A 25,077-nucleotide genomic window follows, 5' to 3' on the forward strand; every position below is an offset into this window, starting at 1 on the left:
TTGCTCCAGCTGATCACAGAAAGAAATATCAGAGATTCAGATCACAAAGATTCAATGTACCTTCGCTAGCTTGAAGATAAAGGGGTACAAGTGTTAAGGATTATGGGAGCTCCCAAGTTGCTGAGAGTGGCCCTCAGGATAGCATGGAAATGGGACCTCAATCCTACAGTTGGAAGGAATTGAATTCTGCTAACAAGAATTAGCTGGGAGGGCGTTTTTCCCTAGAGCCTCTGGATGAGAACTCAGCCCAAATGACACCTTGATTTCAGCCTTGTGATACCCTGAACAAAGAACCCAGTCACATAAACTAATAAATGGGTATTTTTGTAAGCTGCTAGGTTTGTGATAATTCATTACACATTCCTGCAAGTTTCTCTGAATTAGATTTTTTTCTACATTAGTGCATTGCTAGTGTTCCAGAAAGAGAGTGCACAGGAAAAGGAAGAGGTATTATTTTATTCCCTTTGCTTGGTAGCTTATACTAACATCAGTGAAGGAGAAAAGTTCCTCAGCTTCTATCAGGTCATTGTCATGAGCTATTAATATATGTCAGGGATTCTTACAGTAGCTAAACATAGTAGTAGTGTAATAGAAGGGAATATTGACTATTGATTTAACCACATTTGGATCCAAATCCTGGTCCAGAAACTTATTAGCTGTGTAACCTTGGGAAAATGATTTAACTTCTATTTCCTCATCTGTAAAAATCAGCTTGGCCATGAGGATTAAGTAAAATTACATATGTGAAAGGGCCTAAACATATTAGCTGCTTGATAAATACTATTTTCCTTTTTTTTTTTAACCAATAACTTCCAATCCCTTGCCTGGTCCTAAATGCCATTATGTTCCTTTTCTTTTATTGCTTTTCTATCATCTTATATAATGCCATATTATATGGTGAAGAAATGATACATATGGAGAAGCCATGAAAAAATGAACTCCTGAGGAAAATGCTCTTGTGTGCAGTGTAAGACCATTAGGAATGAGCTCAATCTTAAAAGATTTCATGATACTGAATCGACAGTGTTAACATTTCAGTGCCCAATGAGGAGATGGGGAAGAAACCACCAGGGCAGTGCAGGAAATGTGGTACTTGGGGTCTCTGTAAGTTTACTGAGTGGGCTCTGAGTCAGGTCACTGTGTTCATGGACCAGCCCCTCGTGCCCACAGCTGGGGGTCGAGGAGGGTTGTGGGGGGTGGGGAGTAGCCACCCTATCCATGCACATCACCTAATACTTCTAGAGTGACCATATCCTCTCTCAGGTGTTGGCCTTGCTCCGATGGGACACTAACTTCACAACGATATTGCCCGGCATCATTTCTTGTAACATTTTTGATCCGTATACTGAAATCGATCATCTCAGCTCGATCTTTAAAATCACCTTTTAAAAAAGAGAAGACAATGGGTGTTAAAAACACAAGTAAATTTTTATGTATTACATTCCTAAAGTCACTTCATCCAGCAAACAAAAGCATTTATTTTCCTATTAATAAATTCAATTAAAAAATGAGTTGTATGTGTATGATTTTGACTCTTTTTTTTTAATGACATAACTCTGCAAAAAGGCATATTCACTTTCATATTTCCATGATTTATTTTGATGAATTCAACCCTCATTCCTGCTCTCATGCCCTTTCTAGAACTCTTGTAAAAATATTCCTGCCTTCAAAAGACAATGGAGAGCTTGGTTAATTGGCTGGAACAGTGAATTTATGTGTGGTGGCTCATAAGACACAACCACAGAAGAGAAGGTGAAGAGGGTCTTAAAAACATTCTTTTGGTTATTTTTCAATAGTAATGTATGCTGAATTAAAATAGTGTTTTTTATAATGTGCAGGTGCCAGAATTGGCAGCTGTAGAAAACTGAAGCGAAGGCAGCTGTGCTATCTCCCTGTCGCCTATAGCCTTATCTTGACAGATAAGAACCCGAGGGGTTTTTAAAATTTTCTATAAATTAAAAATTTTTTTCACTTTAATTATTTAAAATTAAAGAAATACTTAGCATTTTAAAATAATAATAATGTTTGTTATACTTTTAAAGTCATATTTTCAACTTTAAAAGTATTTATAATGGAAAATTTCAAGCATACACAAAATTGGAGAATATGGAAAAATGAACCCCCATGCACAATCATCCTGTAACGAAAATCAACCCATGGCCTGTCATAACCACTGGATTATTTTGAGGCCAATCCCAGACATCATGGCATTTCATCTGTCATTATAAATATTTTAAATTAAAAGTTCATTACGTATTCAACAGGAAGAGCAAGGAGTAGAAAGAAATAGATTAACACATTTTTATAAAAGCAATAGATAATGGTAGTTGTAATTACCTTCCCATAAGTCTTAATATCCTAGACTTCCTGGTGATGGCCTAGCTTTGTAAAGGGACGTGTGGAAACTGGGTGAAGTCATTACTTCTGAGCAGCTCCCCTCCACCCCCACCCTGCCAACATCTTTCCTTGCTTTCCCTGTAGAGTTGAATCTACTGGGCCAGTAAGAACAGTTGCATTTTGTGTCATTACAGCTGAGAAAGGAAGAGCCCAGGGACTTGATGAGGGTCACCTGCTTCTGTCTTCTGTCCTCTATTTTTGTGGCTGTTCTGTTTTAGGTCTCAAATACTGTTGGTTTCACCTCACACTTACAAAAACACATTTTCAGTAATCAGCCATGTCCTGTTCTCATTTCTCAGCTAAAGGATCCAAACTGTACTTGGTGTCCTCTTGCTCTCTCCTCACCAAGCCTACAGCATCTTACCTTGAAGAGCCTGTTGATAGTAGACAAATGAGACGCTACGCCCAAGTTTCTTCCACTCTAATCTGGAGGGAAGTGTCTTCTTTGGGTATTTACAGGATAAAATCGCTTCTGGGAATGAGAACAAAAAATACTTATTTTTGAATTGTCCTTACGAAATCTACTTTTTACTTAAGTAGTTAACATTTTAAAAAAACATCTTGTTATTCCCTCATATCTTCATTCATTCATTCATTCATTCATTCATTCATTCACAGATTATCTTGACAGGTACTACAACGGCTTAACCAAAGATGAACTAGAAGCATTATAGCTCTTCCACATAATAACTGGGTGACTGAAACTCCTTTTCCTAATTCTCCAAGCCTCAGTGTCCATCTGTAAAATGGGATATTTCAACGAGTTGTTGTGAGCCTTAAATTGCAATCGTATACACAAAGCCACACATGCCCAGACATAGTAAGTGCTTAGCAAATGGCAGCTATGATTAATTATTTACCTTGTTATTCCCGGTCTCAGTTTCAAGGAGTTTATAGTCCATAGAAGAGGAAGATTAAGATAAGAAATTTCAGTCCAACATGATGAGCACGAGGATGGAGGTACGCAGAGGGTACTTCACATTTAGTGTGTAAGAAAGGCCCTTAGTCTGGCCCAGGTCATGTTGGGGAACCCAAAGAAGTTTCTCCAATATGCTGCATTCTCATTCAGATCCTTTCTTTGCCCAATCTCTCTGTGAAACCATTAATACAAACTTGACATATTCTTTTAGTAAATCATTGTTTCCTACCCCAAAATGACTGCCTACAGCCTTGCCTCAATCCAGAAAAACAGTTAAAATATTTAATCTTGACATCAAGTTTAACTGCCTCAATGGATCTTACTAAGGTCACTTTATTACAGGAAATGTATTTTACTGCAGTTACACCACTGGAGAATTTCAGGAACCTACAAAGGAACCCCTTCTTTTGATTGTCCAAACCAGATGACTTGAGGGGGTTTGGGAATCCAGTGCTCATCTGTCGACTGCTGCAATTTGCCAAATGGAAGCCTGTTATTGTAACAATTTTTAAATGTTTCACCTAGACTATCTAGAATGGCAACCTCCTATTTCTGAGACTTGCTCCCTTTCCTCTACACACAAGGCATTTAGTCTGATCTAAAGAGCAAACTGTGAAATGGATGCTTACTTTCTTTTTATGGAAATGAGATTTTATTTTCATAAGAATCATCTAAGGAGACCGTTGTTAAAAGGACTGCGATGCTTTATAATTCGGACCGAACACAGCATCTTCGACTTGAAGAGAAATTGTGTTAAAATCCTTTCCATACCTCTGATTTTGAGTTAAACAAATTTAATGTATTTTTTTAAAAGAATGCAAGAGATTACATGATTCAGTAGATTAGAGAGCAATATTTATATTAGCATCCTAGGTTTCATTAAAAATAATAGCATATTATATAATCTGGATTTTATGCATGGTTTTTTGTAAACCTACAACTCCTCTAGTAAAAAAAAATTAATTCAAAAGTAAAATCCACAGACATGAGCTGAAAGCCTGGAAGAATATGTATGAAAATATTAAGCCAGTGGTGATCTTTGAGTGGTAGCATTATAATTTTTTTCATTTTGTTATAGTCTCTTTTTCAGTTCCACATGTGTTGCTAGAAATATAGTAACAGATTAAAAGTTAGTCTAAAACAGAAAATAGGAGAGAGAAAAGTAAAGCAAGGAAAAAAAGAACAAAAGGGTTTTTTTTCAAGGATACCTAAAATTTTTAAGCAGGTTGTTTACATTACAAAGAAACATCATTTTATAGACATGTTTACAAGTATGTTACAAAGACAAATGTGTGCTGAGGGACTTGTCTGAGGAAACACAGTTCTGTTCTGTTGATTAAGGAGACTGGGTGTTGGCCTTCCGGAATCTTGAACTTTAGATAGGTTTCCTTCCCGTACTTTGTTAAGTTTCCAACAATTAAACACACACCCATACTCCAGTTCATTTTTAGCCCATTCTCTGGGTCTTACACTGCTAGGTCTTAGGAATAATTTTACGCTCAAATAATCACATTGTTTCATATGTTGAGTTAGACACACACACATACCCCTCGATGAATGCTTCCCGGTTTCTGCCCCCACTGCTCTATCAAAACATACATCTGGGGAAATTATATGAGAAAATGATTTTCCTAAGCCCAGTGACTCCACTCCACCTTTATCCTCTTTGATGTGTAAAATGTGGAGAAGTGGTCTATCCAATTCTTCCAAAAGGACTTGAGCACTTACGTGTGCACAGTGTGGTTCTGAAGAGACGTCAGTGAATAAAACAATGATCCCTGCCCTTTTGGGTCTTACAATCTAGCAGGGAGAGACAGACAAACAAGAAATAAAAAAACTAAACTTACAATACGTTGGAAGGTGATAAGTGCTCTGGAAATAACGAAGAGCAAGGCAGAGTATGGGGAGATGTGGGAGTGCTGGGAGCAAGGGTGTAATTTTTTAAACTAGGAAGTCAGAGTAGCCCTCATTTAGAAGGTGACATTTGAGCAAAGATTTAAAAGAGGAAGGGGATTTGCTATAAGGTAGCCTGGGAAAGAATGTTCCCAGCCAAGGGAAGAACCAGTGCTAAGGTCTTACGGGAGAGCAGCCTGGTGTGGCGATGACACCTGTGCCCATAAGCTCCAAAGAAGAAGGAGAAAGTGGCAGAAGTTTCAGAGATCACAGGAGCCCGGACATGTAAGGTCTTGTGGGACATTTTAAGGACTTTGAGGGTTTTGAGCCAAGGAGTGATATGGTTTGATTTATGATTTAAAAGGCTCACTCTTGTATTGGTGATAAATTGTTAGGGAGCATGGAGACCTTCCGGAAGGTTACTCAGTAACATATGCGAGAGATAACAAATAGCACAAAACTAGGATGGTGGCTTGGGAAAAGCTGTCAAATTCTGAATATAGTTTTAAAATTTAAAGGTACAGCCAATGGATTTGCTGAAGGATTTGATGTGAGGTGGGAAGTAGAATCAGATCACACATGCACATACACATCTTTTTATTGTCTTTCTATATTTCTAGCAATGAGCATGCAATTCAGAAAAATGAGATTACATACAACATTTAAAAGGAAAAACCATAATTCTAACACATAGAAATCACCATTGGGTTAACTTTCATATATATTCTTCCTGGCTTTATGCCTGAGTAAATTTCTAATAAAACCTGGGATATTATTATAAATTTTATGCACATGCTCTCTCTCTCTCTCTTTACACACACACACACACACACACACACACACACACATTTGTAATTTTATTTTATTTCTTGGGTAGGAGAAATAACAATATATCTATATGCTGATGGTAACATTCGAATAGAATTTAGACATTTGATATAGAACGATAATGGAGAATTTCTAAAACAATGCTTTTATACAGACAAGAAGGGAAGAAACCTATTGCACAAGAGACAGGATTAGCTTCAGATGGGAATTTCCTCTACAGTAACAGGCAGGAAGGCCGAGTATAGGGGCAGATTTTGGTAAGTGGGTGGAGATGGTGGGAAATCATTAGAAGTTTACTTCTGATTAGCATCAATGGTCTCAGAAAAGCAAGATGATCAGCTGAGAGAATAGGGGAGGAGGGCTTGTGAGTCTGATGAGAGAAAATAAGGGTGAAATATTTGTCTTGGAGGGTGGGAGAGTGAATGGACAAGAGCTGCATGGTACAACTGCTGGGCAGCACTAACGGTCCTCTTGAGATTTGTGGTTACGCAAGGGAAAATCAGAACAGTTGTTTTCTCTAGCCACACGCAGTTGCATGAATGCATGGGGCAACGTTGGTGAAGGTTGTTTTTATTGTGGTTTGCCAAGTGAGAGAGGGGCCATAGAATTGAGATGTATGCAAAGGGATGATTAAAATGGCTGACCATGGAATTTCTGATTTATAGAAAGGGAGAGAAGATATAAACAGGGGAAGAGACAGCAAAAAGCTCTTAAGAGCAGAGGATCAGTTTTGAGGAGGTGGATACTACAGGAAATGAGCCAGAATGACAGGAAATAGTAGGGAGAGAGTGAAATATATGAAACTGAGATTGTGGGGCAGTTGAAGTTATTGCCAAAAAGAGAGAAAGTCTAAGGTGAAGGTGACGAGGAGGACTGGCTGACTGGAGGAGAGCCCTGTATCCTTGGAAACGATGGGCTTTACCTTAGGGAACCTTTCCAATCTTCACTCTTCTTCCTTTCTAGAACATTATCCATTGGTATAGGGCATTGGTTCTCAAGCTTTAGGAGCATCAGCATTAATCACCTGGGGGACTCCAACCTCAGATATTCTGATTCCTTAAGTCTGGGTGAAACCCAAGAATATTCCTTTCTAGCAAGGTGATGCTCTGCTGGTCTGGGGAACACTTTGAGAACCACTGTATAGTGTGTTTTATCTTTTTAAAGGGCTTCACTATACATGATATGAACTCACTGTCAAAATACCCAACCTGTGTGAGGTGACAGGCAGGTCTAACTTCCCAGCTTTTACAAATGCAGACCTTTGAAGATAGATGGCTTGATCGGAGACAGATAACCAGGGAAAGTGTGAATTTGGTCTAATCACTCCTCAATCTTTCTCTGTCTCTAATATTTCATATACCTGGATTATCTCCATGGATTTGACTTAGTTCTCTTGAATTTATGCCATTTGTACTCTCATTATTTTTTCTGTTACACTTGTGCCAAGTTCTCCAAAATTTATTTTCGATACCCAACTCTCGTACCTCACCTCTAAAATTTACACCTAGATTTTATCATGGAATTTGTATTTTCCCATTTTGAAGGTGAATATCTTGAAGCTACATAAAAATAATAAGATATTTCAAAAGATTTTTGTATTTTCCCTTTTTACCCTGAATATCCATAAATTACTGAGTAATATGACCATCATAATTGTTATCCTTCCCACCTTGACATGTAACTTGGGTATACCTACCCACTTTCCCCCCAATTTTATAATTTCAAAATATATACGGGATATAAGGGATACTTCCCTTCCCTGCGACTTCACTCATAATATAGCTGATTCTGTTTGCCCAACTGCAAAATCTCCTTTATAGGCCTTTATCATGAATGATATAAATATTCACTCTCATAATGTGCTCTAATATTTTTATACTTGCCTGGCTTTGTATAAAAGGCATATTTCTGAAAATGTGTGAAAATCCATGTTTTTTAAATAGAATTCTTATTGACATGCCATAACTATTTTACATCAAGCAAATATTCAAACATCTGATGAATATTTGATTTCAGTGGTCCCCTACTACTTTAGTTTTAATTTTCTTTAATCTTCCCTACTTTCCTCCCCTTTCCCTGTCCTGTCTCACACCAACTCCTTCAACCACAATTCTGGCAAACACACACATGCACACATACACACTTACCCCAATTATACTCCCAAAGCTCCAGTCTGTCTAGTACAAAGTTAGCTAATGACATGCTGTTTAGTTACCTTTGTCAGATCAAGGTAACCATATCAAGATAGAGGCTTTAGAAACCACATGGGCCAATCAACTTCGTAGTTTAATGGCCACAGAAGGTTCCTTTAACCAGCCTTAACCAGGCAGCTTAGAGATGCAGGCTACTGATCATAAGGGGAATTGAGAGCAGAGGTGGGTCTGTGTAAATTCCATACAACCAGTGGCAAAACCAATCAAAGGGATGTTTTAATAGATTCGCTTTATACAGGAAGGTCAGTGTTAGAAAAAAGCAGTGCTTAAACACACTGTAGGAGCTATTTTTAAAAGATGAGCAATGTAAAAACCAGTTCTTAACATTTTAGGGATGCAAATATGAGTTCAATTGATTTCCTTGATGTGGACATGTACTGTCATTTTATCCATCCATCTTATTGATTAAATTTTTATTCATTAGTTTGCTTACTAGGGGATATGCCCTGTGAGGCCAGGATATATTATGTAGTGTATGTGATCATACCTTCAAGCCCCTAAAACCAAAGTGCTGACACGTGCATGTGCTTACTCTCTCACACACATGTGCAAGGCATGTGCATGATCCCTAGGAAAGAGCTTGCTGATGAAAACAGGCTGTTTAGGGACTAGCACCAGTTTTGGATTTTTTTCCTCCCATCTCTGTGCAGTTGTTGCTTTTATGGTGGCTACTATTTTAACCTTAACCTTAAACTTAAACTTAACACAAGTTCAGTAATTTGGTGGGTCAGTGGCGGAAGCATCGGGGTTAGCAGTGCTGTTATGGGCTGGAAGACAGAGGTTGTTAAACTTCAAGAAACTGATGAAAGCTATGGACTCTCTCCTCACGCAACAGGTGCACACACACATTCACACAGGGGCAATTTTATAGTTTTGAGGGATTCACAGATCATTTGGATACCTTCCAGGCATCCCAGTTAAGGACCACTAAGTTTGCATTGCATTTTCCTTTCCTCTACCACTACAAAGGTAAGTGGGAGTAGGGTGTTTTTCTTCACCATGTTTGGCCAATAGTTGGTGAAACTATTGGAATTATGGGGACAACATCTGCAAACAAAGAACCAAGTGAACCTGGAAGCTAACTACCCAAATTTTTAGCCAAAATTCAACTCTCACAGTCAGCATCATTTTCTGAATCTGGCTGTCAGGCTTATGATGTCATAGTATGGAAGTTTTTCAACCTTGGAGTTAGATTTCTGCTGGATACTAGATGTGTGATATTGGGCCAATTACTTAACTTTTTGAACATTATATCCATATCTGTAAAACAGGAAAAATAGCAGCATTCATCTCACAAAGTTGTTGAAAAATTAAATGAGATAATGTATCTACACACTCGGTGTACTTTGCGTATGGTACGTGCTCCATAAATGACCATTCTCATTTTCACCCATGAGGAATTTCTCTTTAGTTTAGTTGTAAGCTTGCCTTGATATGACAGAAGGCCATACTTTTAACCATTACAAATCTACCTGTAAGTCACTCAGATTTTAAATAAAATGTTATTCTCTGTTTGGGGAGCAGGGAAAGTAAGAAAGACAAAATAATAAAGACAAAAAAAAAGCACATTAAATATAAAAACACACCAAGCTTTTCTTTTAAGATGATTATTTAGTTACCAAAAAGATCTGTTTTATTTGGATTAAGAAAAGATAATTCTTTGTTTAGAAAAAGTATTAGCAGTATCATGTAACAATATAATCACTTTTGGGAATCATGAATTTTCCTTTTTCTAGGATTCTGTACTGCTGACTATCTTTTTATTTCATTCTCTGTGTTCAAGTTAAAAATGGTCAAACTCTTATACAACACAAAAGGAGAATTAATACTACCAAGTAATTCAGAAGAACTATCAGAAATTACTTCTGAGGAGAAATGCTTGCTTTAATGCCTGCTATTAAACCCTGATTTACAGCTTTTAGACACTGTCTGTGTAAGGCTGAGTATGCAATTTACCAGCCTGGCAGAGCTGCTTTCAGTCTCATTCTGGCACCACTAGGGGAAGTGATGCAGAACAGCAGCCCTGAAAAGAACAAATTAATTCACTATTTCTTGACCTCAGAGAGACAAAAGACAAAAAGACAACAACAAAACAAAACAAACCAAAAAACTGAATAAGTTGGCTGGAATGCATATACACAAATCACAAAATATTTTAGACTTTAAGTAATATAAGGTTACTGCATAAAATATGCTAATACTAAATTGTGGAAGAAGATGGAAATTTATTTTTGCTTTATGAAGAGCCAAACTGGAATGACTGAGGCACATATAATCAAGTTAAAACGTGATTCTTAATTAAAAGGAGAAGTGAAACAAGAAAACAGAAAATACTTATTTTGGAGTGATGCAAGACTAACATTTATTTGATTGCAATAAATTATGGAAGGATTTTCTGTATTTAAAATAAAATACACATTGGAAAAGAATAAGTTTTGGTGATGGACAGTGATGACAATAGAACAACATTGGGAATGCAATTAACAGAACTGAAGTATATATTTGACTGTGGTTAAAAAGGGGGAAGTTTTAGGTTGTATGTATGTTACTAGAGTAAAAATTTTTAAAAAAGCAAACCACAGGACTGTATAGCACAGCAAACCCTAATGTAAACCATGGATTATAGCCAATAGAACAATTATAATAGTATGCTTTCATCAACCGCACTAATGCAAGGTATTAATAATGGTTGGGGAGGTAAATGGAAACTGTATTTTCTGCATTTTTTTTTTTTTTACAAACCTACAACTTCTCTAATAAAAAAAAAGCAATGTAAAATTAGTATCATTTTGAGTTCCTAATTCAGATAAGCGTGGCACTCAGGGTTGGGGGGCAGAGATGTGTACCACTGCATCCAGTTGCACCCAATAGCACAAACCTCCAGGAAATTGAGAAATAGGAAAAAGTAGCTTCACTTTCTTTGTCCATCACAACCATCCTGATCAATCTTTTTCCTCTCCCACCCTGCTCTCTTTTTTGGCCCTTCCAGTCTCCTTTTTTGGCATCTCACCCATTCCTGATTGTCTGTCCAATAAGCACACCATGGTCCCAAATTACTCCTAATCACTAATTTCCTCTTTCCACCTGCTATGGGTTGAATTGTGTCCCCCAAAAAGATATGTTGAGTCCTAATCCCCAGTGCCTCAGAATGTGATCTTATTTGAAAATAGGGCCTTTGCCAAAGGAATTAGCTAAGATAAGGAGGGCAGGCCCACAATCCAACGCGATTGGTGTTCTCATAAGACAAGGAAAAGAGAGAGACAAGAGACGAGAGAGGACGGCCATGTGATCATGGCCAAAGACTGGAGTTATTCCGCCACAAACCAAGAACACCTGGGCCACCAGAAGCCAGGAGAGAGTCTTCTCTAGAGACTTCAGAGGGAGCATGGCCCAGCCAGCACTTTGATTTTGAACTTCTAGCTTCCCAAACTTTGTGAGTTTTAACTCACCCAGTTGGCAGTACTTTGTTATAGCAGCTCAACAAATCTAATGCACCGTCTCTCCTCCATTTAAAACTACTTCATGATAAAGAGTGAAGGCTTAATCATGTAAAAATATTAGGACTTAAGAGGACCTGATGAACCTGAACAATTACTTAAATAATGTGTTATTTAAGAGAGAGTTTTGATGGTTGGGCTAATTCTGCTTATAGTATATTATCTTTTTACTTAACAAGCACATAGGAGATATTTCCTATGTGTCAGGCATTACTGTTAGTGTTACATAGATACTGACTCATTAATTATTCCACCCTAGTCCTCATCTTTTATCTTTCTTTCTTTCTTTCTTTCCAATCTATCTCTCTCCAGTCCCAAGAATTTAAGACATGACTGAAGAAGTGGGACCAGATATTTGGGACCTATATCTTAAATATTTCAATCTCTGGCCTAAACAACTTTTAAGAAATATGCATTCTTCTGGTTGCCTAATACTAATCATGTTCTAGGTCATTTTCTAGGTATGCAAAAGGTCAATATTTGAAGTAAACCTATAAAAGCCCTTATAAATATTTTAAGAAATTAACATAAATAACAAAAGTAGACCCTTAAAATAGTCTATAGGCATGTCATCATAAATCTATATCATAGGGACTACAGTGTTAATTTCCATTTATCACATCAACCTGGTTAGAAACTTTTTCAAGATCTCCATCTCCTAGTTTCATGAAATATATTAGCTTTGTTGCAGATCATTTACATAATAAGGGACCTTCTTTGTACATCTTGTCTTTCACCTGAATGTCCAAAATTTCCACTGAGAAGATGATTTTTGAGCTGTGCTAATAAGCATGAGTAAGAGTTCACAAGGCGCAAGCAGCACAAAGTGGTGTTGCAGGTAGAGAAATCAGTGTGAGCTGAGGTTGAGGATCACAACAAACAGAAGTTCAGGAAAGATAACATCACATTTTATCTGCATGAGTTATTTAAACAATTCACCTAGTGAAAATCGTTAAGATACTATACCTTCATACTCTATTGCTGTGATTGGTTGAGGGTCTTTTGGGGCAGCGAATCCATAGGCCTTATGGTCTGAAAGAATAAATCAGATAGGGGTAATTAAAATAGTACAAAAGTCCATTTCCAAGTATTTGAATGGGATTCAGTACTAGAGAAAACTGACCTAAAGTTGGGTAACAGTTTTATACAGTCCATAGCACATACGTTTTAGAGCATCAAAACAGGAATAAATAAACCAAACCTCATACATGTGTCTTCTATTTTCTGAATCGTGGTTTTGGCCTTTAAGCATTTCCCAAAGCAGAACCAATGAACCTATTTGGGCCCTTCTCTGGACACTGCACTCTCACTAGCCTGATTGCTAAACAAGAGATCATGTCCTTAATTCAGCTTAATACGCAATGTAATGTCACAGGATACTGCAATTAAAATCAAAGGTAATTATTTTTAGTTCTTTATGCAAGGATATAAATTGCTTTACTAAGCTATCCCTGACCCATAGCATATAGAAAATGCTTATATCATATAGAAATGAGTCATTTTCACACTTTTGACTATTAAATGTTCTATATGATAAATAAAAACTCTCTGCATATAATTATATGAATGGAAAAACACATGTAAGACACCTTCGGTTTTTCTTCCCAAAGCATTTAAATGATTTTCCAGGATCAGACTGTAGGATTGAAAGGACTGATCAACTGTGGTGGCTAATGTGATCTGGCAATTACATGACAGTAATCATGATGACAGTGATGATGGTGATATCATTATGACCTTAAACTTATATAGAAATTTCTATTTTTAAAAGGAGCTTGCAGATATTTATTTTTGCTCACTAAATTTCAATGTTTAAAAAGACCTGGTGATGCGGGTGTTACTATGACTTAAACAACAAAGTAGAACCAGGATCAAAACTTTCTATTTCAATCTTTGACATGCATCACTTTATCACTTTGTATTATTTCACTTTATGGATGTCATTCTATAATCCAGTTGAATGACCATGTTTAACAAATTTTAAATAATCATTTCCTTTAAATATGTATTTCTAAAATATAAATGCCATGAGGGCAGGGATTTTTGTCTGTTTTATGCTCTGATATAGTCCAAAGGCCTAGAACAATGCCTTGACATAAAGTCAGGGCTCATTAAATATTTGCTTACTTACTGAATGAACCTACTCCTTAGTGGACACTAATGAGAAAAGTCCAGTAAATGGGATCAGATCAAACTGACAACCGGTGAAGGATTCCTGAAAACAAGCATTTCTTCTGAGAAGTTGTTGTAAGCATACAATATTAGATCAGTGTTATTTCAAAATCAGAAAAATGAAAAACATTCTTGCTGTCAAGACTTTAAGCAAATCAATCCAACTGTCATCCTTAATTATTCACCCCCCAAAAATCATATATGAAATAATCTAACACCAAATTAAACAGATCACGAAAAATCTAACAAAGGTTGTTTATTGAACATATATTTCTACAGTTTACTAGCAATGCTATTCCTCTGTTAATGCTATCATCTATCCTCTGCCTCTGTATGATCTACTGACTCTGTTTCACCAAGGCACAAATGACCTATTTGTCCAATGGACACTTTACTGTCTTTATATTACTTGGCCTCTAAAGGTGACAACTGATTGTTGACTCCATGGAATCTGTGACGTGACTCCCTCCTAGTCCTTCCTGAACCTGCTGCTTCATTTCATCTCCTTAGTGGGTTCTTCCTCCTCCTGGATCTGTACATGGATTCAACATATACCTACTGCTTTCCTAGCTCAATTCACTGTTTTCTATAAAATCTTCTATACTCTCATTGTCTCAACTACCATTTATTTACTGGAAACTCCTGTGCCTGTTTGGATATATTATGTCCCACAAAATGCCATATTCTTTGATGCAATCTTGTGGGGACAGATGTATTAATGTTGATTAGGTTGGAACCTGTTGATTGAGTGCTTCCATGGAGATGTGACTTAATCAACTGTGGGCAAGACCTCTGATTGGATAACTTCCATGGAGGTGTTACCCCACCCATTCAGGATGGGTCTGAATTAAATCACTGGAGCCATATAAAAGAGCTGACAAACAGAAGGAACTCAGAGGAGCTGTAGCTGAGACAGACATTTTGAAGATGGCCATTGACATCTGACACTGACATTTTGGAGAATGCCATTTTGAAACGCAACCTGGGAACAAGCAGATGCCAGCCACGTGCCTTCCCAGCTAACAGAGGTTTTCCAGATGCCAAAGGCCTTTCTCCAGTGAACGTACCCTATTGTTGATGCCTTACCTTGGACACTTAATGGCCTTAAGATTGTAACTTTGTAACCAAATACACCCCCTTTATAACATTTCTGCTGTTTTTCAAACAGCAGCATTAGCAAACCAGAACAACTCCTAAAACCATATCTCTAGCTCCAATCTCTTAGGTCAAATCTATAAGTCCCTTTTTTTTTTTTTTTTTTGCTGCTAGACATCTATATTGCACGGAGGCACCACAACACATGGGCAAAACTAAATGCATTGGTTTGCCCACAAACTTTGTTCTCTTCCTACAATCTCCAGTCACTCATGGAAGAAACTCAGGTATATCTCTTGATGTGTCCTTTCATCCATCACTCACCAGTTTCTATCTATAAAATAAGAATGGTTGTGGCACCCAGGACAGTATTTCAAAATCATTGCCTTTTCTCTTCTTTGCCCTGTCCCACCTTCATGCAGCCAAGGGCTCTTTGCTTCAAGGAGAGGATGTGCCCAGCCCAAACCAGAGACAGAACAAAGAGTACTTCTTGACCTTCCGTATTTAAAAATCCATGGCCACAGGGAAATGGAGAAACTATGGAGAAAACTCAGAGTTTAGGCAAACATTTAGGATAAACAATCATGAGTATTATATAACTTCTTCCCAGACTTGAAAAAAAATACCATGGGGTAGAAAGAAGGTGAGTTAGAGAGCATGGACATTTGTAGGAGTCTTAGTTTGCCAGGGTTGCTGTAACAAAGTACCACAGGCTAGTAGTCTTAAACAACAGAAACTTATTGCCTCAAGTTCTGGAGTCTAGAAGTCCAAAAATCAAACGTCAGTAGGGTCATGTGTTCTCTTAAATGGGAGAATTGGTTCCATGTCACTCTCTTTGATTTTGATGTTTCATTTTTCTTGGTTGCTCAAGCAAATACCATGCAACAAGTTAGCTTAAACAATGAAAATTTGTTAGCTCATGACTTTGAGTTTAAAAGAAAGTCCAAATAGAGGCATCATCAAGGCAATGCTTTTCCTGAAGACTGGTGTTCTGGGGTTGGCTGCTGCTGATCCTTGGTCCTGGGATCCTCTGTCACGATGGCAATGCACATGGCGGCCTCTCCTGGCCTCTCCATTTTCTTCCAGGTTTCATTGATGTTCTGCTTTTTTTGCTTCCTGTGGCTTTTTCTCGCTGTCTAAATTTCATTCTGCTTATAAATGACTCCAGTAATAGGATTAATACCCATCCAAAGCAAGATGGGTCACACCTTAACTGAATTAACTTCATCAAAAAGACCTACTTACAATGGGTTCACACACACAGGAATGGATCAAGTCTAAGAATGCTTTTTTCTGGGTTACATACAGCTCCAAACCACCACAAGTAGATGCCCAGAAATCCATGATGTTGCTTGGCTTATGGCAGCATATCTCAATCTTTGCCTCTATCACACAGCCCTCTGTGTGTGTGTGTGTCTCCTTCTTACTGACTGTCCAAATTTAGAAGTATACTTGGCTTCTACCAACTAGATGCCAGTAGCACTCCCAACCCAGTCATGACTATCCAAAACATCTCCAGACATTGTCAAATGTCCCCAGGGGGAACAGATTCACTTCTGGTTGAGAACCACGGCTCGAGACTTACAGTTATGCTGGTTTGAAGAACCAGGGATGGAAATGAATCAATAGACTGAAGGAGAACAAAGAACCATGAGTTCGAGGATTTTGAAAGTTCCTATGAGATCAGAATTGCTTAAACATGAAAGATGATTCATTACACATCTGGGAAGGAGAGAAAAACCTTACATACAACATGGCATCTTTTAAAAGTTTATTCATCTATGTGCACACCTACATGTATAAATTAATCTTCTACTGTGCTCAGTGTTATCACTCTAAATTAGAGGAACACATGCTACTCTGGAAAAGTTTTTCTTCCTTTCTTTCTCACTTAAAAAGGTGGACAGCAAATCTGGTTGAGAAATTATAAACCTCAAAAATCCTGCGGCCTCAAATAGCTCCCCTATCCAACACTGTTCAATTATTGAGGTTCTATATTCCTAAATTGCAAATATCTTCATCAGGGAAATTAGCAAATCTGGTGTCTATGTGAAGTGTGTAAGACTGAATGGTTTCTTTTTCTTGACAACTATAAATACTTCTGTTCTGTTTTGCTAAAGCTACCATTATGCAAAATACCAGAAATGGATTGGCTTTTGCAAAGGGGATTTGTTAGGTTACAAATTAACAGTTCTAAGGCCATAAAAGTGTCCAAATTACGGCATTAAGAAGAAGATACTTTCACTAAAAAAGGCTGATGGTGTCCGGGACACCTCTTTCAGCTGGGAAGGCACGTGGCTGGTGTATCCTGGTCCTTTGCTCCCATGTTCTGGTTTCAAATGGCTTTCTCCAAAATGTCGCTGGGCCCCTTTCTCTTAACTTCTGTGTCTCATATCCTGTGCATCCTTGCTTGTTCTCCCAGGGTGTTTTTCTCTAAGCATCTGGGGATCTTCTCTTAGCTTCTCTGGGGCAAACCCTAGCCTTCATCTCTTAGCTTAGCATCGCCAAACGTCTTTCTGCCTTCATCTCCAAGCATCTGGGTCTGTGTTGGCTCTTAGCTCCCTTAAGACTCCTGTCAACTAATCAAGACCCAACCTGAATGGGAGGGGTCACAGCTCCATGGAGAGAATCTAATCAAAAAGTCTTACCCACAGTTGGGTGGGTCACATCTCCATGGAAACCTCTGATTGGACAATCAAAAGGTCCCACCCACAATATGTCTGCCCTCTACAAGATGGCTTTTCCTGGGGTACATAACAGTTTCAAAAAGGCACAACATCTGTATAAAATAGTATCCCATGTGATTCAGTCTAAGGAAATGTCAGAGCTACCAAGAAGGAATTTCAAAGCAACTCTTCTGCTTGTATATTACAAAAATCATGAAGTCCAAGAAATTTTTTTAATCACCCCTCCCCTTTTCCATAGGCTTGTCCACATATCACCTGTTCTTTTTTTTCTCTCTCTCTCTTCTTCCTATATTTCTCTGAACTCTTCCCCTACCCCCAGTGTGCCTTTCTTTCCCAGCTTCTCTTCTCCTTCCCCAATTTTATTTCACAGAATCCAAAAGTAGAGTCCAGATCTTTGGAGAGCAGAGGATGGGAAGAGATAGAGCTGGCTAAGCTCAAGTCTTCTTAAATCAGTTGCAGAAAAAGCCAGAACCTCCTATGTTCTTGTTGCATTACTTCTACATTTAATGATATAATCCCTGTACATTTTTACCAATGATTCTGATTGCAAACCACTGTTCTGTGTAACTTCTTTGTAGAACACTTTGAACAATTCTCATTTCTCCTCTAGTAATGTGTGATTTAGTGTCCTCAGAGAGGTTCCATTTTTGATTGGCAATCTTTGTGATTTTGAATTTCTTTGCTACACTTTTTAGACGAAACAGTGAAGACTCATGTTTACTAGAAACCAGTAGAGGGAAAAATCTGGGCAAAATAGTAAACAATCTTTGTTCCCCCAGCATCATCATATCTTTGAACTTTTTAAACACCATGCTGCTTACTGAGAATGTTTATTTTCTTCAGCAGACTCAGGCTTTCTTTCATTTAAAGCAAACTTTTGTATAATCTGCGGTTGAAAACACAGGAGCTGGATTGAATCATTTTCCCTCTTTCTCTATTCAGCTTTCAACTTGCTAAAATTTCCTTTGATAAAAATTTTTAAAAACCACTTTCAGAGTTCTATGGAAAATAACAGCTGTTAACTTTAGGAATTTTGTTGATGCCATCATAAATTATAAATAAATATGTAGGGAAAAGATGTGTCCCAAACACTAAAAAGGAGGGGATTAGTTGAATTGGCAAAACTACGAAGAAAAAAAAATATTATAAAGGGGATTACTTTAAATAAATTAATAAATAAAAAAATATTTCTTGGCAGGTAAATAGTTTTCTCCATGATAAATACCTCTTCTTCTAGGTATTCGCTTCCTCTTATTCTATTTATTTCAGGGTTTACTTGAAAATAATTAAAATATGTGGTCACATGTTGAACTTATCTAAACAAAAATATATGGCATAAAGGTTCTGAATCTTTAAAACAAATTTATTTATTATAAGATTTTTACCTTGTTTTAGCCTTTCTAGTCTTAGAATTCAGTTTTATTTTTTTTAACTTGCCCCTAATAATGATCTTCTTTTATTATAACGAAATGTTAGATTTTATATTAACATTTTGTTAACATATGTTAGGAATAGTCTATTTGCTGTTCTCTTGAACAAATTTTTATTCTTTCTTCACATTTCCAGAATAAATTAAATAGGAAAATAAACAAAAATTGTCATGTAAGCCTGCTGGGTGAGGCCAACCATTTTTTAAAGTTAGCTACAAAACATCTTTAGTAGCTATGGATGTGTTTCAGAATCACTGGCAGAAGTTCATAAAATGAGGTTAAGAAGATGATTATTTCCACAACTGCTAAAACTCAAAGTCAATTCCTAGTCAAATGAAACCTTTTGTGCCTTTTGTCCAACTTTAAGAATAATAGTTCTGGTATTCTTCATTATTCATCTAAAATAATTTGGTTTAATAAGAATGTACACTACTTTATCCCACCAGTTTTTAAATTTACTACAAATGCATTGTTTAAATTAATACATTTAATTGAAAAATAATTAGGAAAACTTAGAATGTTTTAGTGGTTTTCTTGTTTGTTTTAAAAGTATGGTACATTTTATAATTGTCCTGTAAGGTTGAAATTATTTCTAAATAAAAAATTTAAAGAAAAAAAACACAGTATAGGTAGTACCATATATAGAAGCAAGTTATAAAAATTGTGGATACAAATTATTTTTGTGAATTTTCAAAAATAGACATATGGTTTGATAATCACTGATATAAAATGTTACCAACTTTGATAATCACTGATATAAAATGCTACCAACAAATATAAAAATTTGCAGAGGGCAAGCAATAACAAACATAATACTCCAAAGTATTTATTATGGATATATATTTATACAGAGAGAAAACACCCCAATGAGGCAGGTGTTAGGAGTTATATAATATACTCATCTATCTTGCTATAATTCAACCACTAGTTTTAGGGAGGAGGAGACAGAGACGGACAGACAGACACATGTCCTTCTAGTCCCTCAAATTAGATATTCCAGCCCTTTCTCTTAATCAGACATTGATACCCTCTTTCTGGGGAAAGGGAAGTGAAAACAAGAGTGTAAGGAGAAACTAAAAAAGGGTTTGACTTTAGAGCTACCTGTGACTGATGTCCTGGTGAATTAACGATGACCTAAAGAATTTAAGGGTGATTCTGTCTATGAATAAATTTTCTCCATAGGAACCTGACATCTAAGTAAGATGTGATTCCACTGTGTTAATGTCCTCATTTGACAGATGTGACAATTGAGATAGTTTGAGTAGCTTATTCAAGGTCACAACACTAGAAAGCAGGGAAACCAAGATGAACAGCCTGTGAGTCTGGCTCCACAGTCCTCTCTCTTTTTTTCTCTCTCTCTCTCAACTCATGGCAAGACCCTGGGAGAAGGTATACTGAATGCAACAGTGCCAGGCACTGCGAGGGGCTTACATCCATTTTCAAGCTTTAGAGTCATAAAGATATTATTCAGAGAGTATATTACAAATTGTCATTTTAACAGTGACAGTATTACTAGACAACTGTTTATGGTGAATGGGCTAATTTGAATAAACCAAGTATATTTATTATATACAGCTCTAAAGTTTTATGCACCCCTCCCCCTTTTATAGTTCTCCAATAATTTGAGTACAAGAGGGAATACTGTTGTTTTAGTGATGAGTATAAAGTTATTTTCATATAAGTTGTAAGCATTAATAAATTCAGGAAAACTTTCAAATCATTCTGTTACCTAAACAACTGGATGTTCCAATTTTCAGTGATACTAGATCTAGATGAAGTAAATAAAGTTCTCAAAGTAAAATGAGTTCTCAAAATTTCCAAAGAAATGTCCTTCAGCACATCTTCAAATGGGTTAGTGGTGGCCAGTGGTATAGGAAAGCCATCAGTGGGTTGAATTTCTCCCCAGATACTTCCCTAAATGAACAAAGTCATTTTAGGATTCTGCCATCTTTCTTGATATTCCCCAAGAGACAATCTTAGCCAAAGACAATTCATTCATCAGTGACATTATAAATTTTAGATAGATAGCAACAGTCATTCCAATCCAGTAGACTCCCAAGACAAGATAAAGAAATGTCACTTTCCAAAATCAGTGTTAATAAGCTCAACAGAAGCCACAGTTCTTGACCATTCTATGTTCAACTGGTTCCCACTAACATCAAGGAAATAATAAGATTAAGGAAATAATGGCCCTAAAACTTTATTAAGGTAAAAAGGGAAACTGTTACTAAAGAGATCAGATTTAAAAATAGACTCATGGCATGACAGCAGAAAGCATGAAAATGGGAGTGGGGGAAATGACAAACATTCCTTTCTCTTCTCACTGACTGACCCATATGGTCGGAGTTGTGTCACAGGCACACCCAACAGTAGAAATGGCACATCAGGTTTCAAGAGTTTGATGACATTTTAATTTAAGATTATTCATTAGGCTTTAATCTGAAATCGTAATTACCCCTACTTCCCAGATCTCAATATGGTCTGTCAATACCGATTAAAAGCCCAGTTCTACCACCATCATTTGGTACTTATATTTCTCAGTATGAATGAACATACTAATATAATTGTCCAATAAATAATTTTTGAGATTAGGTACTGTGAATCATTTCTCCTGAGTTTAACAGGGTCTGGGCAAATGGCTAAATCTGAGTTTCTGAACTTGAATTCTGAACCCTTGTTCTGAATCAGCGTGAGAATCTGGGAACCCCTGAACTGAATATCCTAATAAATGATACATAAACAGATTTACTTGGGGGATAATTAAATGTTTACTTCACAGTCATTTTACATTCATAAAACCAATTAAACTATGTATGTGAGAAAAGCACTCTACCATCTACCAAACTCCCTCTTGCTCCCTACCTTCCATGGATATTTCAGTATTGTTTTTAATTTTCCTCTATACCTTCTGAGTTTTATTTCTCAGCCTTAATGAGTGAATTTCACAGTTCAATGTGCCAAATGTTTTTACTTTTAGAAGCCACAAACATGGATTTGTGATATGAACTGTGTTTTGCAGGCATTAGCATAAAAGGTATCAAAAAGATTCTCTAAAATCACATCTGTTAAATTTGTAATCTACAAATGTGGTTGTCTTTGCATCGCTCAAAAGAGGATCCCACTGTGAATGTTTTCGATCTTTTTCTGAATTAGAAGATTTATAAAATACGATGAATAAGCACAATAGATGAAGCAGATTCACCATGAAGTTAACAAGGCTTAACCTTGGGGTCCCCACTTTCATGGGCACTTCACAAGGTCCTGGGGTTGGGGGGGCAGGGATAAGAAGGCCCCAGCAATGTGTGTAGATTTTGTTAAATTTGCAAGAGTAAGATATTTTTGTATTATTTTTCCTAAAGAAGGACCCAACCTACCCACCCCTGCACACAATTATGGGCTTCTCCTTATAATGAGCTTATTCAACTTTCTACATCTGACCACCTACAAAGCTGGGATGAAGAACATAATTTCCAGGCACCATTGCCTGATGGTTTAACCTTTATAATACTAAAAATTTTAGGTGAACAACTGCTTATACCAGAATCTTAGCTTTCTAACAAACTTCAATTCTTAAAATATGAGAGTTATATGGATTTTATTTTTCAACACTCCTGCTAGATAATGACTCATCAAAACTTAGGCCCTTACATTTCATACACGTGTTACTAATTAAATTCTATGACCACAAATGCTAACAGAAGAGATCTGAAAACTAAGAGAAACCCTCCCAGTTTGTTATTCTTTCTTGTTTCCTTTGATTAGTCTTCAGGAAGCCAAAGGAAAAAGAACCATTTATTTTGAAATGCAGAAAATGGGAACAATGGTTTGGCATTGTTTAATTGTCATATTTTACAACTGGCAAGTAAGATTGCTTGGAATTCCTTACACTAATTTCGTTACCCTAATTTCTAGGGTGTTCCAAACTGAAGGACTACAATTTCCCCTCTTCTTTGGTAGAGACAGTTCTCAGACTCACCTTTTTCAACACTGGTCCTACATATCCAACTGAGACCCAAAACCAAAACACACTTATCAGTTCTGTCAACTAGACCAGTAAAAGAAACGTTTTAATGAATGTCTGGATACAAATCACTGGGGCTTTTGGACCTGTACTCTGGAATGGCCAAGGAATGAGCACATGTTATTAGAGATCCACTGGCTATTAATTTTTGAAACTCATTCAGATCAAGTATTAGAAAGAGGAACAAAGGTATTTGTGTCCAAATATGCCAGATTCTATTTGTCATAATATAATTCAGGTGAAATGGCTGTTTGATATTGTATTTAGGATTACTGGATTTATGAAAGAATCAACTAGATATTTGAAAGTTTTGATTAAGTGGTATCAGAACTGACTTCACACTAATTGGGATAATGAGCTATATATTATTTCACAACCACCATTTTCAACACTTAAACTTTTGACTAAATATAATCAGTTATCTCATAAAAAGCAATATTAAAGCCTAGATGGATGAGGAAAGTGGAATTTATTAAAAATGTGTACTAATTCTTTACTATAGATGGAAATAGAATCATTTTTGGCCTTTCGGAAGGCCAAACCGATATATAGGAAATCAAACTGACCTGGGTTTGCAATCCAGAGAATTACTAGTCCTATCACCTTGGGCAAGCTACAGCCTTAATTTTCTAAGCCTCAGTCTCCTTTTTGGAGACTTCATTGTTGTAAAGATTAAATAACATACATAATTGATAACAAGTTCCAGGCCTATTAATATGCCTTATAAATATTAGTAGTAGATTCTCTATCAATATTGTTTTTCTTCCCCCTAACACTCCCCATTGCCTTTTATTCAATCTGATGATGCAAATTGAGAGTTTCATAAATTGATTCCTAATCATGTATTAGGATGGACTGTAAAAGTATAGAAATGAATTGCAAGGGTTATACTTTTTTTTTTCCTTCTTAAACAATTAGCATGACTTCTCCATTGTAGTGACTGCTTATAATGGGAAATCCTAGATTTAAATGCTACTTCTTCTTTTGTCCTTGTTATGACAATTTTGGATGGTTATAACCTCTTTGCACGGTGTTTCAGCATCTGCAAGACATGAATTATAATGATGATGCCTTCCCTAACTACCTCAATTGAGACAATTCATCACATCCTTCTCCTTGATACATTTTCTGTCCTTAGCATCCAGATCAACACACCTTCCTGATTTTCCTCCTTGGAGCTCTCATCCTTGATCATCTTCTCTTCTTTATCTGTACTTCCTTCCTTAAAGATATTTTCCAGACATAGGGCATGAAATACTACCAGATACCATCAACTCCCAAATTTATATCTGCAGTATAGATTTCCTCCACTGAACTCCAGACTCAGATCCAAAAGCCTATTCAACGTAGCCACTTGAAGGTTTAACAGACATTTCAAACTCAATGTCCAAACCTCATTGTTTCTTCCAAACATGGTCCACCCATGGACCTCCCAACCTCAGATGGTGACTCTATCTATCCTCTTGTTCATCCTTAATGACTATTTGTCACAGCCCACATCCAATTCATCAGCAAGTCCTGTTGGCTCTACCATCAAAATGCATCCAGAATCTGACCTCTTCTCACTACTTCCACTGCTACCACCCAATGTGCTGCCATCACCTCTGCCTGGATTCCTGCAAAAGCTTCCTGACTAGCCTTCTGCTTCTACCCTGCTCCTCTAGAATCTAATCTCCACACATATGCCAAAGTGATTCTTCAAAAAATCAAGTCAGATTATGGCACTCTTTTGCTCAAAACCTTGGACTAGCTCTCCCTTCCTTCCAAGAATAAAGGTTTAAGTCCTTACTTTTCCCTAGAACACCCTATACAATCTGGTCCTCATTGCCTTTCTGACGTTTTCCTCTACTCTTCCCTTCCCTCTGCTTCAGGGACACTGGCCTCTGTTTTTCATTCTCAAAAGACCAGGCTCTGGTTATTTTCTC

General features: G+C 37.0%; 1 protein-coding gene across 4 annotated transcripts in view; it reads right to left on the reverse strand.

The window, feature by feature from the left end:
* JAM2 (junctional adhesion molecule 2) overlaps positions 1-25,077 on the reverse strand; it is a 68,862-nt gene that overhangs the window by 18,870 nt on the left and 24,915 nt on the right. For all 4 annotated transcript variants that reach the window (XM_037833168.1, XM_037833159.1, XM_037833173.1 and 1 more), the window contains exons 2-4: positions 12,714-12,779; positions 2,762-2,869; positions 1,230-1,382 (exon numbers count right to left, since the gene is read on the reverse strand). In XM_037833168.1, the coding sequence (XP_037689096.1) occupies positions 1,230-1,382; positions 2,762-2,869; positions 12,714-12,779 (327 nt within the window). The remainder of the gene's footprint in view (positions 1-1,229; positions 1,383-2,761; positions 2,870-12,713; positions 12,780-25,077) is intronic.

Source organism: Choloepus didactylus, chromosome 1 (genome assembly GCF_015220235.1).
Source record: "Choloepus didactylus isolate mChoDid1 chromosome 1, mChoDid1.pri, whole genome shotgun sequence".
Taxonomy (NCBI): Eukaryota; Metazoa; Chordata; class Mammalia; order Pilosa; family Megalonychidae; genus Choloepus; species Choloepus didactylus.